Genomic DNA, 16618 nt, shown 5'->3' on the forward strand with positions numbered 1-16618 from the left:
GGTATGAAAATCATCCCACTCCTCACATGAAACCCCTTCAGGGAGAAAAAGCAGCTAGACAGAATGCATTCCTCAAAAACAACGAAAGGCAAGTATGAAACCCCTGCAGCCGGAGGCAAAAAATTAGAGTAGACACAAACAATAGATACACCAAGAACCAGGGAGGAAAATCTGCAGAATGAATTCATTGAAGAATTAGAACATTGCAAAGCGATCTAGTGCATGAGCCTGGGAAATGTGGGAAGCCACCTGCATGCCCAGGGCAGACTACATGCTCAGAAAAGATCTGAGGAGACTCGACACTTTCACCTCTGACAAATTTTTAGACCGAGAGAAAGAAGGAAGTAATGGCTAAGGCAGGGTCCTAAACAACATAGCTAGGCACTGAAGGATTGCCGAACAAAGTCAATCTGCAAAGACTGGGAGGGTTTTTTATTTTCTCTAGGCTCCAGGCATTCCAGGAAATCCATGTTGAAACACTATGTGACCACAAGCTAAAGGAACAAAGACTTTAGAGACCACACACACACAACAACGAATACAGTCATTACAAAAATAGTTTAGAAAAGTCACTTAACAAATACACAACTACAACCCACATAAGCAACCTCTCTAAGCAATAAAAATGAACCCAGAGGTGGGGGAAGAATCTGATTTTTAGAATTATCACATTAAAATAATCAAGTGTCCAGTCTCCAACAAAAAATTACAAAGAATGCAAAGAAACTAAGAAGCATGGTCTATTCACTGAAGTTAACAGAAACTGTCCCTGAGGAAACAGACATTGGATTTGCTAGATAGACTGTATCAATTATTTTAAATACACTAAAGAGCTAAAGCAAATCAGGAAAATGATGTCTCAACAAATAGAGAATATGAATATAGACTTAGAAATTTTATTTCACAACATCAAAGTCATTCTTACTTCCATTCCTTCAAAACGCAAGGCAATCCAAGAGGGAATCCTGTATAAAAGTTTCCTCTGGATCTAAGCCTGGTATAGACTTATCAGTGAGGTCCATTAAGGAATCCTTCTCCCTAAGTTTCTAACTCACAGTTGCAAGAAACTCTTGAAATCAAAATATTGCTAATTTAAATCGTAAAAACTTCCAAAATCAGAGCTAAACCTAATGATACAAATTATCAGACACAAATTAAGACTGTGTGACAACAGTTTAGAGCCTCAGGGACTTGATAGTTTTTAAAATTCTGATTTGTTCCCTGACCGTACACAGCAACTTCTGTTTCTACTTCTATGACCCAAGAATAGCAGCATAACATATTCAAAAAGCACCTGAATACACAGTCATGCAGACATAACTCTTGTTATCAGGAAATTTATGAGCAGGCAGTCCTGCTCTACAAATATCACCTACAATATAATCCATCTCCCCAGTAGGGAATACATACACCTCCCAAACTGCATAGGAAGAAATTGCTTCTTCTCTCTACTGCCACTGGGGTTTCTTTCCCAAAACGCCCCTATTTCTCTACCACCGCGCTTTCTCCAACAGACCTACTCCTGTCCTATGTTTCTCAACTCCTTACTTTTGGTTTAAAATGTATCTTCCCCCCTCCGAAGAAACAAACTCAAGAAGGTTTATGTAGAAGGAGTAGATAGAGCTACTCCTATAGCCCTATCTTCCACGTAGAAGAGGTGATGTGAAGAAACCGTGAAGCTTCCCTACCTAGGCTACACAACAGGAGTACATGGAACCACTCACTCTGTCCCCATCCTCTTCAACTCCAGGGGCACAATGACAAAAACTTTAAAAAAATCTCTATTCATCACAGCCCCTGAATTCCTTCTCAACCCTTCATCCCCATTCCTACCCCAAAGCCCCTACCTGCCTCCATTTACTGCAAAGTTGTCATTTCCTCTATTAGAAACTTGGGGGGCTCACACAAACCAAGATAAAAGGGATGGGAAATTCTTTCTCACCACCAAGAGACAAGAGTAGGGGGCAAAGCTCCTGCCACATCCACAATAAAAGCAATTCTCCCTTTGTAGTCGCTGGACCTCTTCTTCCACTGACAACCTTCACTTCCACGCCACTTGAGCAAAACACTCCCAGTACAGGCTCTGTACACCTTCACAGTCTGGAACTGCTCCTCTCCTAAAATTCAGAAGTCGTACACTCTGATCACAAACACCTAGTTTTCATTCTTTTCTTCCCTTCTTACTCCTAATACCCTAATACCCTTCCACCAGGTAGTGATCTTCAGAAATTAGATGGCATATAGTTCAGCTACCTAAAAGGTAAAGTAGGCTTCTTCCATAAGTACTAGTTCTACTGTTGCTTCTACAATGCATTCTAAGTTTCAAACAATTAACTTAATTTTGTGGCACTCCTGTTCTTGAATTGAGAGCCATATTGACATGTTCATTGAGACCACGGCCCCATAAATGATTGGGCTGTAGCCTGTCTGTGCAAGTGAAGTTTTACTGGAACACAGCTACACCCATTAGCTTACATCTGCCTAAGAGTGCTAATGTGCTACAAGAACAGAGCTGAGAACAGACCACCTGGCCTGCAAAGCCTAAAATACTCTCTGGTCCTTTACAGGAAACATTTACCAATCTCTGTCTAGATGCCTGCCACATGCCCATATGCCTTGCCAACCTCTCACCTAGCTTAAATTGTCCAATCTGGAGCCCCTGATCAAATGGGCTGCTTAGAACAGGAGTGACCACGACAAAACGCAGGAAAACCAGCACAAACTTTAAACAGAACTAAAATTTAGTCAATTCAAGTGCTGTCCTCTATCCTGGCTATGAATACAAAATTTGATTAAGACATTATAAAAATGAGAAAATTCAATAGTTTTAATACTACAGCATCTCTGAAAATAAAGCCTGTTTATCAAAGAATACGGTTTAGCACCAGCATAGCCAGGCTATAAGGAACATCGGCTCAGGGAAGGTCTTGAGGCAGGACTGCCTTTGTAAGCCATCCGCACATGGCAGTCGTTTTTTTAAAACAGTGTTTTTAATTAAAATATTACTTAGCAGTTTACTGATTCCTTTTAAACAAAATGGATGACGAGGACTTCCGGATTCCATTCACTGGCATTCATGTCCTTCCTCTCTGCACATCGTACATGATTGCTTTACACACTGTGCTGAGCTGCATTTCTTCTTGTTCCCTTCACAGTGCATTCTGCATCCCCCTCTGACAGTCCCCCTGAGCCAATATTTTTTAAAACTATACATATATAGTGACCATTATTTGGGTTTCATTCCTATAATACAGTGATTCTTACCATTTTGAGATCTGAGATCAATGCTGAGAGTCGTATAAAAGCTATACCCTCCTACCTAGGAAAATTCATCTACATCATTTTTATATACAAATTTGGGGATGTACCAACCACTCCCAGTCCATCCAGGCACCTGACATTAAAAACTCCCATTATACTATGTATTCAAATAAGCAACAAGCTTGGAGAAAAATAAAATATTGCTACATCACATAGAATTGTTTGATAGATAAGCTCAGACTTCTCTTTTGGTATCTTTGTGTACTGTAAAATGCACCCATTCATACTAACTTTGTAAAGGACAAGTAAGAGCTCTAGAATATTCTCTCTTCACTGAAGAATGAAAAAAACATGACTGAGAAAATGAAAGTAAAAAGCAAAACTTTAGAAGAGCTACAAGAATGTCAGCTTCCTCACGTAATGGGTATGTTACGCAACCTCCCTCAGCCTCAGTTTCCTTGTGTATAAAATAGTTATAACAATGGTACTTATTTCACAAGACTGCTTTTAAAATATAACGAGATAGAACATATCACGTGTTCAGTAAAGCAGCAAACAAATCCATGTAACGTTCATGGTACACTGGCAGAAACAGATCTCAAACCTATTTCTATCAGTTTGGTACCAAAACTCATTAAGTTACTCCTATGCTATCTGAAAATCATGAGATTTTTTGAGTTTATAATAAAGGAGAAACTTCTTACTGAAGAGTAAAATAAAAGGTGGCTTGATATAGAAAAAGGGCCAGACAGAAATGTTTTAGCAACTCATTTGTCACTTAGTAACAATCATACTTTCCATAAATAATTGCTAAAGGTCTTTCATTCTCTTACCTTACAATAAAATGAGAATAACGATATCTACTTCACAAGATTTTCATCAGCAATAAAAAAGGTAATGTGTGTGTGTGTGTGTATAAAAGTTTTTTTCCACCACATTATACTACTTCTCCTCTCAACTCATAATTTAAGTTTTGAAATGTTAGCTTTAATGGTATTAACATTTTCTTACATAAAATAGAATAATAAATTTTATTTTCTAGAAAGATTCACTATCAGCACAATTATATTGTCAAAAAGTACAAATGAAGCCTGGATTAAACTTAATACATCAAAACACGGCAAATGCTCCATTTTCTATTTTTCTATGAGACATAGAGAATCGACTTGGAAGTTTCTAATTTACACAGTGCTTCTATTTTCTAAATGCTTATATTTTACCTATAAAGATAATAAGCATCTCCCTGTGCCCACTGGGGAAGAATGTGCAGGTAGTCCCTTCAACCATCCCTGGCTGTTACTAAGCAAGTATCATATCAGCAAAGAGGTAGCACCCCTGCCCCTCTTCACTTGGGGTGCGGCAGCTGCAGAGACTGTGGGGTACTCCATCTCTGCCTTGCACTAAGCAAATGACAGCATACTCAGCACCCCTCATTTTCCTAACTAGAGAATGGAAGAATCATCTCAAATTAACAATCTAAACTTTTCATCTTAAGAAACTAGATTAAGAAAAGCAAATCAAAACCAAAGGAAGCAGCAATCAATGCAACTGAAAACAACAACAGAAGAATAAACAGCAGGAATCAAGGAAACCAAACACATACTCCTTGAAAAGGACAATAACATTAATAAATGTCTAGCCAGATTAACCAAGAAAAAAGAAAGAAAACATAAACTACCAATATCAGAAATGGAAGAAGAAATATCACTAACAACCCACAGACTTTATAAGGATAATAAGGAAATATTACAATAATTTTATGCCCATAAATTTAAAAACTTAGATGAAATAGACCAATTCTCTACAAGACAAAAATCTACCAAAACTCACTCAAAAAAATAGATAAAATGAATATCCATATATCTATTACAGAAATTGAATTCATAGTTGCAAGCCTTCCCACAAAGAAAATTCCAGGCTCAGATGGCACTACTGATGGATTTTACCAAACATTTAAAAAAAAAGTAATATCAATTCTACATAAATTATTCCAGAAAACAGAAGAGGGAAGAGCACTTCCTAACTCATTTTATAAGTTAACCAAAGAAATTACAAGAAAAGAAAATTAAGAGCAGTATCTCTCATGAATATAGAAATAAAAATCCTCAACAAAACATTTAACAAATCAAATCTACCAATATATAAAAAGTATAATGTATTGTGACAAAATAGAATTTATCCCAGGAATGTAAGGCTGATTAAATATTTGAAAATCAGTCAATTTAATTCACCAATATCAACAAACTAAAGAAAAGAAAAACAAATCACTATCTCAATAGATACAGGAAAGAAATGTGTTAAAATTCAACATGGACACATGATAAACTCTCAAAATTACGAATAATAGGGGACTTCCTTAACGTAATAAAGGGCATTTACAAAAAAAGCCTACAACTGGCATGATGCTTAATATTTAAAGACTGAATGTTTTCTACCTAGTACTGGGAACAAGGCAAAGATATTCACTCTTATTTTCTTATTCAACATCAGGCTTAAGGTCACAGCCAGTACAACAGAGCAAAAAGAAAAATAAAGGGCATATATTGGAAAGGAAGAAATAAAATCGCCTCTTCATGGAAACATGATTGTCTATGTGAAAATCCCAAGGAATCTACAAAAAAAGCTAAACTGAAACTGAGTGGGGTTAGCAACACGGCAGGATACAAGGTCAATGTACATAAATCAATTTTATTTCCACATAATGAAAATGAACAAATGGAAACTGAAATAAACACTGTCAATTACAATAGCATCAAAGAATATAAACTACTTAGGCATAAAATCTAACAGAATATATGTGGGGTCTGAATCTGAGAACTACAAAACACTGATGCAAGAAATCAATGAAAACCTAAACTAATGAAGAAATATATCATGTTGATAGACCCGAAAACTCAATATTGTCTAGATGTCAATTCTTCCCAAAATGATCTCGAGTCAACACAACTTCAGTCAAAATCCCAAAAGAATTATGTTTTTTTAGAAATTGACAGACTGAATCTAAAATTTATGTGGAAAAGCACATGAACTAGAAGAACCAAATGAATCTTCAAAAATAAAAAGAGTTAGAAGAATCTCACTATCTAATTTCAAGACTTACTATAAAGATACAGTAGTCAAAAAAGAGACAGATTTCCAAAAGGATAGACATATGGATCAATAGAGTAGAAGAGAGTCGAGAAACATATAGAGATTGAAATATCTAATTGATTTTGAACAAAGATGCAAAGATATCAATGAAAAAAAGTATAGTCTTTTCAACTAGTGGTCATTTCATAATGAAAAGAGATCAGTTTTCAGGAGGATACAATACAAAAATTAATCCATCTAATAACCACTTCAAAATACATGAAGCAAAAACACATAAGACTACAGAAAGAAGTAGACAAATACAAAGTTATAATTGAAGCTTTCAATACCGCTCTCTCAATAACTGACAGAAGCAGACAGAAAATCAGAAAGGTATTAGAAAACTTGAACAAACTATCAACCAACTTGACCTAATTGAAATTTATAGAACACTCCCATCAACAGCATAACATATGTTCTTTTCACATGTACAAGGATATTTATCAAGATGGACAATATTCTGGCCAATAAATGTTAACAGATTCTAGTCTATAGCCCTACACATATTAAATAAACTTGTAGTTATACATATATATTAAATAAATTGAATTTTTATTAAATAAATTGAATTTGAAGTTAAAGAAAACTCCAGGCCTTGAGGGATTCACTGGTGAATTCTACCAAACATGCAATAAAGAAATAATGCCAATTCTACACAAACTCTTCCAGCAAACTGAACAAGAAGGTACCAGCTTATTCTATGAGGCTAGCTTTACTCTGACGCTAAAACTGGACAAAGTCATTACAAGAAAAGTACAGACCAATATCTTTCATGACCTTATATATAAAAATTCTAAACAAAATTTTAATATTTTAATAAATTAAATCCAAATAACATATAAAAAGAAAAATATATCAGATGAGGTTCATCTCAGGAATGTAAGGTTGGTTTAACACTAAAAAATCAAGCAATGTAATACATCACATCAACACATTTTAAAAGAAAAATGATACAGAAAAAACAGGTGCAGAAAAAGTATTTAATATATGCAATATCCATCTCTAATAAAACTCCCAGCAAACTAGGAATAAAAGAGAACTTCCTCAATGTGATAAAACGGAATTACAAAAAAAATTTACAGGTAACATACTTAAAGGTTAAAGATTAAATATATTCCCCCTAAATCAGGAACAAGATGCAGCTGACCACTCTCATTACCTGTGTACATCATCGTAAAGGAGTTTCTAGCCAGTGAAATAAGGCAAGAAAAATAAATAAAAGGCATCCAGATTGCAAAAAAAAGGGGGGGAGTAGAGAGATCTTAATTTGCAGACAACACAAAGATCTATATAAAAAAATCATAAGGAATCTACAAAAATCTACTACAACTGATAAGTGAGTTCACCAAGACTAAAGGATACAAGATCAACACACAAAAATCAGTTGTATTTCCACATAATGGCAAAAATTAGACACTGAAACTAAAAAATACTTATCATTTACAACAGCATCAAAAAATATGAAATACTTATGGGAAAATCTGAAAAAAAAAGTTGTAAGACCTGTTCACTGAAATATTTAAAGTACTATTGAGAGTTTAAAGAAGACCTAAATAGATATACCATGCTCAGAAAACTCAATATTGATGGTGTCAACTGTCCCCCAGATTGATCTACAGATTAAACACAATCCCAAATAAAACCCCAGTAGGCTTTTTTGTAGAAATTAACAAGCTGATTCCGAAATTCATATGAAAATGCAAAGGACACCGAGTAGCCAAAATAATTGAAAAAGAACAAAATAATTGAAAAAGAACAAAATTACACTCCCTGAATTCAAGACATACAAAGCTACAATAATCAAGATATTTTTGTCTTGACATACAAATAGACAAAGAGATCAATGAAACAGAAGAGTCCAGAAATAGACACACAAATATATGAACAACTAGTTTCAACAAGGGTACAAAACCACTTTAGCAGAGAAAGAATAGTCTTTTCAAAAATAGCCCAGCAACACTTTAATATCGACATGCAAACACAATGAATTGAGGTCCACACCTCTCATTATAGGTAGAAATTAATTCAAAATGGACTATAAACCTAAATGTACAATCTAAACCTACAAAACTTCTAGGAAAAAGAAGTGAAAGAAAATCTTTGGTTTAGGCAAAGTTTTCTTAGATATAACACCAAAAGCACAATCCTTAACAGGAAAATGATAAATTTACAACTTCTGATAAATGATAAATTGATAAATTTACACCAAATTTACAACTTCTGTTCTTGGAAAACACTGTTAAGATAATGAAATACAAGCCCCAGCCTGGGAGAAAATATTTCCAAACGTTATATCTGATAAAGAAATAGTATCTAGAATAGGTAAAGAACTCATAAAAATCAATAAGAAAAAAAAAAAACAGTGTGAAAAATGTGCCAAAGATTTGAACAGAAACCTCACCAAAGATTTACAGATGGTAGGTAAGCACCTGACAGAATGCTCAACATCGTTAGTGATTTGGGAAATGCCAATTAAAACCACAATGAGATACCACTACACACCTATTAGAACCACTAAAATTTAAAAGACTGGCCATGCCTAGTACCGGTGAGAATGTGAATAAACTAGAACATGCATAGCTGGTGGGAGTGTAAATGATACAACTACTTTGGAAAACGGTTTGTCAGTTTGTTAATAAGTGAAACATATATCTACCATATGACCCAGCATTCCACTCTGGTACTTACCCAAGAGAAATGAAAGTATATGTCCATACAAAGACTTCTCCATAAAAGTTCACAGTAGCTTCATACAAAATAGTGAAAAATTGGAAACACCCCAAATATCTGTCACCAGGTGAATGCTAAACAAATTGTGGTGCATCCGTACATTGGAATACTACTGAAGAATTAAAAAGAATAAACTTCTGATGCACCATTAATGAATCTCAAAATAAATACGCAGTGTGAAAGAAGGCAGACAAAAAGGAGTACACAACACATAAGTCCACGTCTATAAAATTCTAGAAAATGCCAACAAATCTATAGTGACAGAAAGCAGCTCAGTAGTTGCCTGGGGACAGGGAGAAGCAGCAGGCAGAAGAGAAAGGGATTACCAAGGGACACGTGGAATTTTTGGGTGTGATGTCTATTTTTATAATCTCGACTGTGGTGATAATAGTCTCAGGGTGCATACATGTCAAAACTTTTTAAAATTGTACAGTTTGTTGCATATCAATTATATCTCAATAAAGCTCTTGAAAGTAAAGAAAAAAATTACAATTGCAATTAAATAATTCATTTTGAAAGTACTGAAAAAGGAAAACTAGTGCTATAAGAGTACGTAATAAGGGGTAATGTGGTCTGAGGAGGCAGAAAAACCTTCTTAAAGATACTAGCACAAGCAAAGGTTTGAAGGATATTTGGTAATCAGCCAAGCAAAGACCAGATAGGAAAGAAGGTTTAGAGACCTGTAACAGCATGTGTGAAAAACCCTGAGGCCAAAAGGAATGTGACACTTTCCAGGAACTTTAAAAGACCACTGCAGAAAAACAGGAGGATGAGTATAATCCTCTAAAGGAACCAAATGATGCAAATACATGTCTTGCAAACCATGCTACTACAAGTAACTTTATCAATTTAGGATCTTAGAGTGACTTAACTTAAATTATTTTAAATTTCTATTGTGTGATTATATGTTTTAATAATATAAAAAGAACCCATGGATATATATTGCCTATTACAATCTTAGTTTGAAAAAAGGATGACCTGAGGAGAGGGAACATTCAACTTAACTTCATAGTTACTGATAGTTTCCCTACTACTAGTAATAAAAAGGATGACAGATATGTGTGTGTATGTATATACGCGCACATTTTTTTTCATAGTAGCTTAGGAAAAATATTTACACATTTAACCCTGCCCCTTTTTGTTTACAATAGCAACCTCATTCCTGATATATCGTCACTTAGCTGTCACTAGAAATAGAATAGTTCCATTATAAATGTGTGAGATCCAGTATCTATATCTAAGAGGTTAAAAAAAAATCTATATACATTGAACCTACAATAAGATTTAAAAGATGATTTTAGGAAAATGTTCAACAAATGTGTTTTAATAATAAATTTACATTTACAAATTACTCACAATATATTTTCCAATCTCAGAGCATTAGTTTAGGTTGTTTACCTAAAGAAGTCATAGGTTCCTAATTCACATTAGCAAGAAAATATACAGGTCTGAACACAAACTATAAATTTATTTAAATACAAATCTCAACTACTCTGCAAAAATAACTAAAAAACTAGCTTCTAAAAGAGAATGTCATTTATTCAAACAGTTTATAGCAAAACATTTTCTAGCCTGTTATGCTAAGCTACTCAAGGAAATACTATTTGAATTAGCATATTTCACATCCTGATTATTACATTTCAAATTGTTACTGTCCTTTCTGATTCTCAGTCCTAAATCTTTCAGTCTAGCTTTAGCGAAGATCAGTGTTCATCTTGTTTTACCTATGTCAGAAACGGCTTATAATTCTGAATGTTTTATGCTCTTCAAATGGAAACAGATAGGAGACTGGAATCAATGCTAAGAGAACTGAAGTACCACTTTTGATATAACGTTTGCTTCTGCATTTCTACTCCCAATCATCAATCTTCCATTCTAAAGAAGCATTTGAGGAACACTCTTATTCCCTAGTGAAATCCCCATGGTAGAAAAAAAGCTAAGTTACCATGGAACCAGCCAATTAATTTTGACACCTGCTTACCAAGATTGATCATTTTTGATGTCTGTTTGTTAGGTTGCTGTCCTCCAGTTTAGTAAAAGATTTTCAAGATAATTAATGAAGTGAGAATTTCCAGTTAAAGTCTTTCCCACTGTGTTATTACTTCAAGCCATTATTCTCAAATAAATCTTTCCTAGCTAGCATGTACTTTACCAGGAAGAATTCTTTTCTTCTAAATTGATTCTTCACTTTAACATTAAATACCACGTTTTCTTTGCCCCTAAGAGTATACATAACAAAACACAGAGTTGTACCAGTTATATTTACTCTAATTAATAGCTTGCATTCCACAGAGATATGAAATGTATTCTACTTACCAACAGAATACTATAAATCATAGGAAATAACAGCTTCCAAGGAGATGATGAACGTTTAATGTTAGTTCAGGGCTTATTGATATTTAACTATATATTTAAAAAGTTATTCCTCTTATTAATGTATTATGTTTATGAAAACCATGTATGTTATTTAAGGTAGTTTTAACTTGATCTGTGATCTTCCCTAACTGGGACATCTACTAGTGAGGTCACAGGCTGCTGATTTAGCTGATTAACAAGTTCCACTGCCATAAAATGTAGACAGGAGCTTCTCAGGACTGTAGCAATTTTTTGTCCTTAGACAAATGGAGCAAATCCACCCATGCAAAGGCCAATATTCCTAAATTACATATGAATCAGGCAATCTTCCTATTTATGTATAAAAAGGTGTAAAAAATGGATGTGGCTTTTTTCCATTGTTGCTGCTAATTTATATGTTCAAAATCTCTCCTGCACAATTCAATAAGATAATTGTTCCTGGTATTGAAACACTTTTTGAAACTTTTAATTAGCACGTCTCCCAAATTAAAAAATTATTTAAAAAAAACTATAGTACTATACTAATTTCTGAAAGTGTAAAGCTAGGAAACATTTTTAACCTATTGCTACAAACGAATTTCATAAAATTTCATTTTGAGTTTTCACTTCCAAAAACCTGATGTAAATTGATTAAGTAGGATCTACCTAAAATTAAAAAGTGCCATTTTAAAAAAATACATTTTTACAATGAGTTTTAAGGGGCATTGTTTTAATCAGCAAAAGTAAAAAAAAAAAAAAAAAAAAAAAATGCTGTGTTTAGAACTCCCAGGAAATTTTCCTATAATACATTAATAAGGTGAACCATGTTCCTACCTTTGCCTTAGAGCCTAAGAGACGTTTCACTTAGATGTTGCTATCATCCTGACAATATTAGTAATTCACATAGTGTAATTTCAGCCACAAACCAGCCAGAAAACGTCATCTTAAGTATCTAGGAGACTAAAAGGTTGACTTATTGACTTACCTGCAAATTGTCAGGTAGCTACCCGAATGGCCTCAACTATCTCACTTACTGCTCCCTACATTCACCTATTTCTTTTGATATCAGGCAAGAATGCAATAAACGTCAACCAATAAATAGGGCGACAGCATCTTTACGGTTGGAAAGCAAACTGCTTAGGGCCTGGAGCTTCAAAGTGATGCTCCCACCCAACAGCTGATAGAGAAATAACCAGTTAGGGAAATCCATTATCTTCACCACATTAAAAAGCCCGTCTATTTCATCCTTTCGTCTAACGCAGAGTCACTCTTGAATGTCTCAATTCAAGACTGTCCCAGCAGATTCAACATAGTATATTGGCTGAAAGTAAACCTTCTCGAGTTAAGCTGGCTGATTTGTGATCAAGAATCGGCCCTATTGTATAATTTTGGGCAAATTACTCAAATTCATTGCCTCGATTTCTCTCTGTAAATCCACTATAATAATTCTATTATCATGAAGTTGTTGTAAGAAACAAAGGAGATAATCCGCAAGGCGCTTAGAACAGTGTTTGGCACCGCGTAAGCCCATCATCAACTACTTACAATCATTATTATTACTAAATAAACTCAAATGTTAGCAGTGGTTACCTCTAAAGAGAGGACTAGGATGGAGCGGAGAGAGGACTGGAGGATCCTAACTTTTAACCTTTACACTTCTGTATTGTGGGAATGTTTCACAATGTGCAAGGACTTCATGAGTTACTCGCATAATTTTTGATTAAAAAAACTAGTGTCCTAACAAAATGGTGTTTGGCACCGTAACTGAGTGTGGACATGTGCATCATCGGGAAAGGCTTCGCGTCCACGGGGTCCGCGCGGGCCGGGGGTCCCGGAGGCTGCGGGGCTGGAGGGGGCAGCGCGCCGCAGGGGTGAGACCGCGAAGGGTGTGAGGCAGGGCTGAGGCTCGGGATCGGGCGAAGGCACTTACTTGAACCTGCCCTGGCAGTGTTGGCACTGGTCCCCCACCCAGCCCGGGTCGCAGAAGCAGGTGGAGTTGATACAGCGGCCGGAGAAACAGGAGCCGGTCCTCTCGCACGGCTTGGACTGGGACACCTGCGCGTAGAGCGCCAGGTAGAGGAAGCCATAGCAGAGGAGCCAGTTGTTCCCATCCAGCAGCCAGGAGGAGGCGCCCCCGCCGCCCGCCGGCCGAGCCCTCCAGAGCCCCGGGGCCGGCGGCGGCTGGGGGCCAGTGTGGGCCGGGCCCCCCGGCTCCATCTTGCCCCGCGCCCCTGCCCGCCTGGGCGGTGCGTGCGGGCGCGGACAGGGACGCTCCTAAGGGGACACCCGGCGGGAGAAAGCCGTGCCCCCGCCGCCGCCGCTGCTTCTGCTCGTCTTCACCGGCGGCTGCCCCAGGCCGGCTCCCGGGTCAGGAGGGACAGGTCCCAACCGCGTTCGCCTCCACTAGGCTCCCTCCAGTCGCACGCGAGCATCGCCTCTGCGTCTCCTGACCTTGTCCTCCGCGGGCCGAGCCCACCGCCGCGGCGTCCCGGGCCGCGGGAGGCGGGGAGCGGGCGGCGCAGGCTGCGCGGGGCGCTCTGGAGGCCACTTGCGGGAGGGGACCTGCGGGAAGAGGAGGGGACCCCGCGCGCGGCCCCGCCTCGCCCGCGGCTCGCGCCAACTGCCTGGGCTCCCAGCCCCGCGCGGGAGGGCGGGGGCCGGCTGGAGCCCCGAGGTGGGCGCGCCCAACGCGGGAGGGGGGTTGGGGAAGCTGGGCTCAGCCGCGCACGGCCCGGCCTGCGGCTGGCGGCCCCCCAGCAGCCATTTTCTCTCCCGTGCCGCTGGCCACTCACCCGGGCTGCGGCTGGAGCCCGCGGGGCGTTGGACTCGCGCCTGCCCACGATCCCCCGCCTCGCGCCTGCCCACGGTCTCCCCACGGGCCCAGCGCCGTGGTCTCGCCCCGTCCTGCCGAGAACCGGGGACCCCCCGCGTGCGCCCACCCGGCCGGGCCCCGGAACCGCGGGGTGAGTGGGCCCCCAGGTGTGGCCCGCGTGCCCGCGGTGCCCTTCCCGCGGCGCGCGGGGGAACCCGGACCCGCTCGCACCACGCGCCGCCTGAGCCCCACAAACGAGAGATCAGCTCGCGCCCGGCTTCGCAGCTTCAGCAAAAAGAAGCCCTTCGCGTCCGCCGTCTACAGCTGCAAAAGTGCAGCGCTTTTTTCCTGGCGCTTCCCCTTCCTCCGCCCCATCCTCCTGCCTATTTCTTTTTTTTCTTAAAAGAGAAAAACTCCAACAACACACAAAGAGCTGAGCATGTGCAGCAAGCAAAAGTCTTAAAGGCACCGCAGTCCGGCCACGTTTTGGGGTCCGCAAGAATTGGGAGGGGCGGGGGTTAGGGACTGTGAGGGTCCCGAGCCGCCGTCGCCGAGGGACCGCTCCGAGGGGGAGCCATTTCTTCCACCGAAATAATGACTCCCCCTCCCCCAACAAAGAGCTCAGAGGTTCAGAACCCCCGGCGCGCCACCCCTCGCCTATGCTGCCTCGGAACCCCAGGTATCTCCTTTTTTGCTTGTCAGTGTTTCCTCCTCCATCTGGGACAGTATTCTGCCTTGAAAAATATTGCAACATCGGGGCTTTTTTCAGAAGAGCAGAAAAGATGCCCAGAAAGAGCCGCTTTCCTTCCAAAGCATCAATCTTTCCTCCTTTAGATGACTTTCCAAGATTGGATGGCATTTGCTGAAATATTTGCTTTGTACTTTTATGCCTTCTCTAAACAGGCTGTTCGAACCCTTGAGAAAGGAAGCAGAACACAAATTGCAGCCATGTATACTCGAGTTTCAGCGAGGTTACTGGATCCCCACCAAAGAAGAGCAGGCAGTATGAAAAAGAATTTGCAATCTACCAAAGGCATTTCTGACAGCAAAAGGAGAAAAGTTTTAGTTGTAACCACAGAGTCATAATATTATTGTTAAGATTCAACTCATGTTTATTTTGGGCCTAATGCACCCACATCATCTCTTTTAATCTCTATGATCCCCACTCTGCAGATGAAATCCTCCATTAACCCCATTTTGCAGATGAGGATGCAGCAACTCAGCAAGCTTTAAAAGATTTGTCAATGGCAAGTTAGGAGTAAGCAGTGAACCAAGCTTTAAACACAAGTCCTCGGACTTCTGCGCTTTTCCCACTATTTATCAGGCTGTTTCAATTAGCAGATGCTTTGTTCTACTTTGGAGAATAAAAATTAAGTGTTGGCTTGGTTTGCAAATATCTCAGCAGTAACTTGAGGAAAGCAAAGGTCCAGAAAGAGGTGGCTCCTTGGAAAGTAAAAAATAAAAAGGAAAACGATTATTTTATTTACATAACAAATCACAATTCTCCCATATGACGAATACCAGAAATGTCATCCTTAAAAATTAGGACAGTCCCTGTCTTCCTATCACATATTTTCTATAGCAGGATGTTCCTTAGAGTCTACTTGGGGTAGGGGAAAAAAGGGGAGGAAAGCATTCTGCAAAAAAACAATAGAATAGAGGATATTGTTCTAGATCACACCTTTTAATTACCATGACTATAAAATACGGAACTCTTTCTGGTATTAGCCATACATGAACAATCTCTGCTGCCTTCTCCATTCTTCTCCTCATGCCAGTCAAAGTGTAAAATCAGCCACATCTTTCTCACATCTAATGTAAAGTTGCTTTCAGACATGTGGCAAGTGCCCAAGCTCTCGAAACCACCACTAGGTGTGAAGGTAATTCAAGCGGTACACTGGAGCCCCTTTAACAAGAGAGATCACTACTCAGCCACATACTGACTGTAGCCTATATTCCAGCTAAGGATTTGCCCATTAAAATATATCTCTTTTAATCCTGTAACCACTATAATCAGCTCAGTACTTCACATTGCCCTGAAGAACACACAACCCCTTAGGCCTCGTATCAATATCGCCTTAAGAATCAAGCTGACTACATTACATTTATATAAAATTATTTTCTTGCTAGAATCACAGGATTTCCGCTTGCTGTATATCCTATTTTTCTTCGAAATTTTTTTAGTCAACACTTACTTATTAGCTGTTATGAATTTGAGCAAGAGAAAAAAACAAAGATGAATAAAACGTGATTTCTACCCCTGGATAAGCTTATCTTCTATTAGGCTCACTGGATTGTGAGTTCCTTATAAAGTTGAGTGTCACATATTTTACGAATGTAGATACAGAAAAC

General features: G+C 38.8%; 1 protein-coding gene across 3 annotated transcripts in view; it reads right to left on the minus strand.

The window, feature by feature from the left end:
- Positions 1-13812, minus strand: part of ATRNL1 (attractin like 1) — a 579923-nt gene extending 566111 nt beyond the window's left edge. For all 3 annotated transcript variants that reach the window (XM_081075162.1, XM_081075163.1, XM_081075164.1), the window contains exon 1: positions 13385-13812. In XM_081075162.1, the coding sequence (XP_080931288.1) occupies positions 13385-13671 (287 nt within the window). In that variant the 5' untranslated portion in view covers positions 13672-13812. The remainder of the gene's footprint in view (positions 1-13384) is intronic.
- Between the last annotated feature and the right edge of the window lie 2806 nt (positions 13813-16618).

Source organism: Rhinolophus hipposideros (genome assembly GCF_964194185.1).
Source record: "Rhinolophus hipposideros genome assembly, chromosome: 15".
Lineage (NCBI taxonomy): Eukaryota > Metazoa > Chordata > Mammalia > Chiroptera > Rhinolophidae > Rhinolophus > Rhinolophus hipposideros.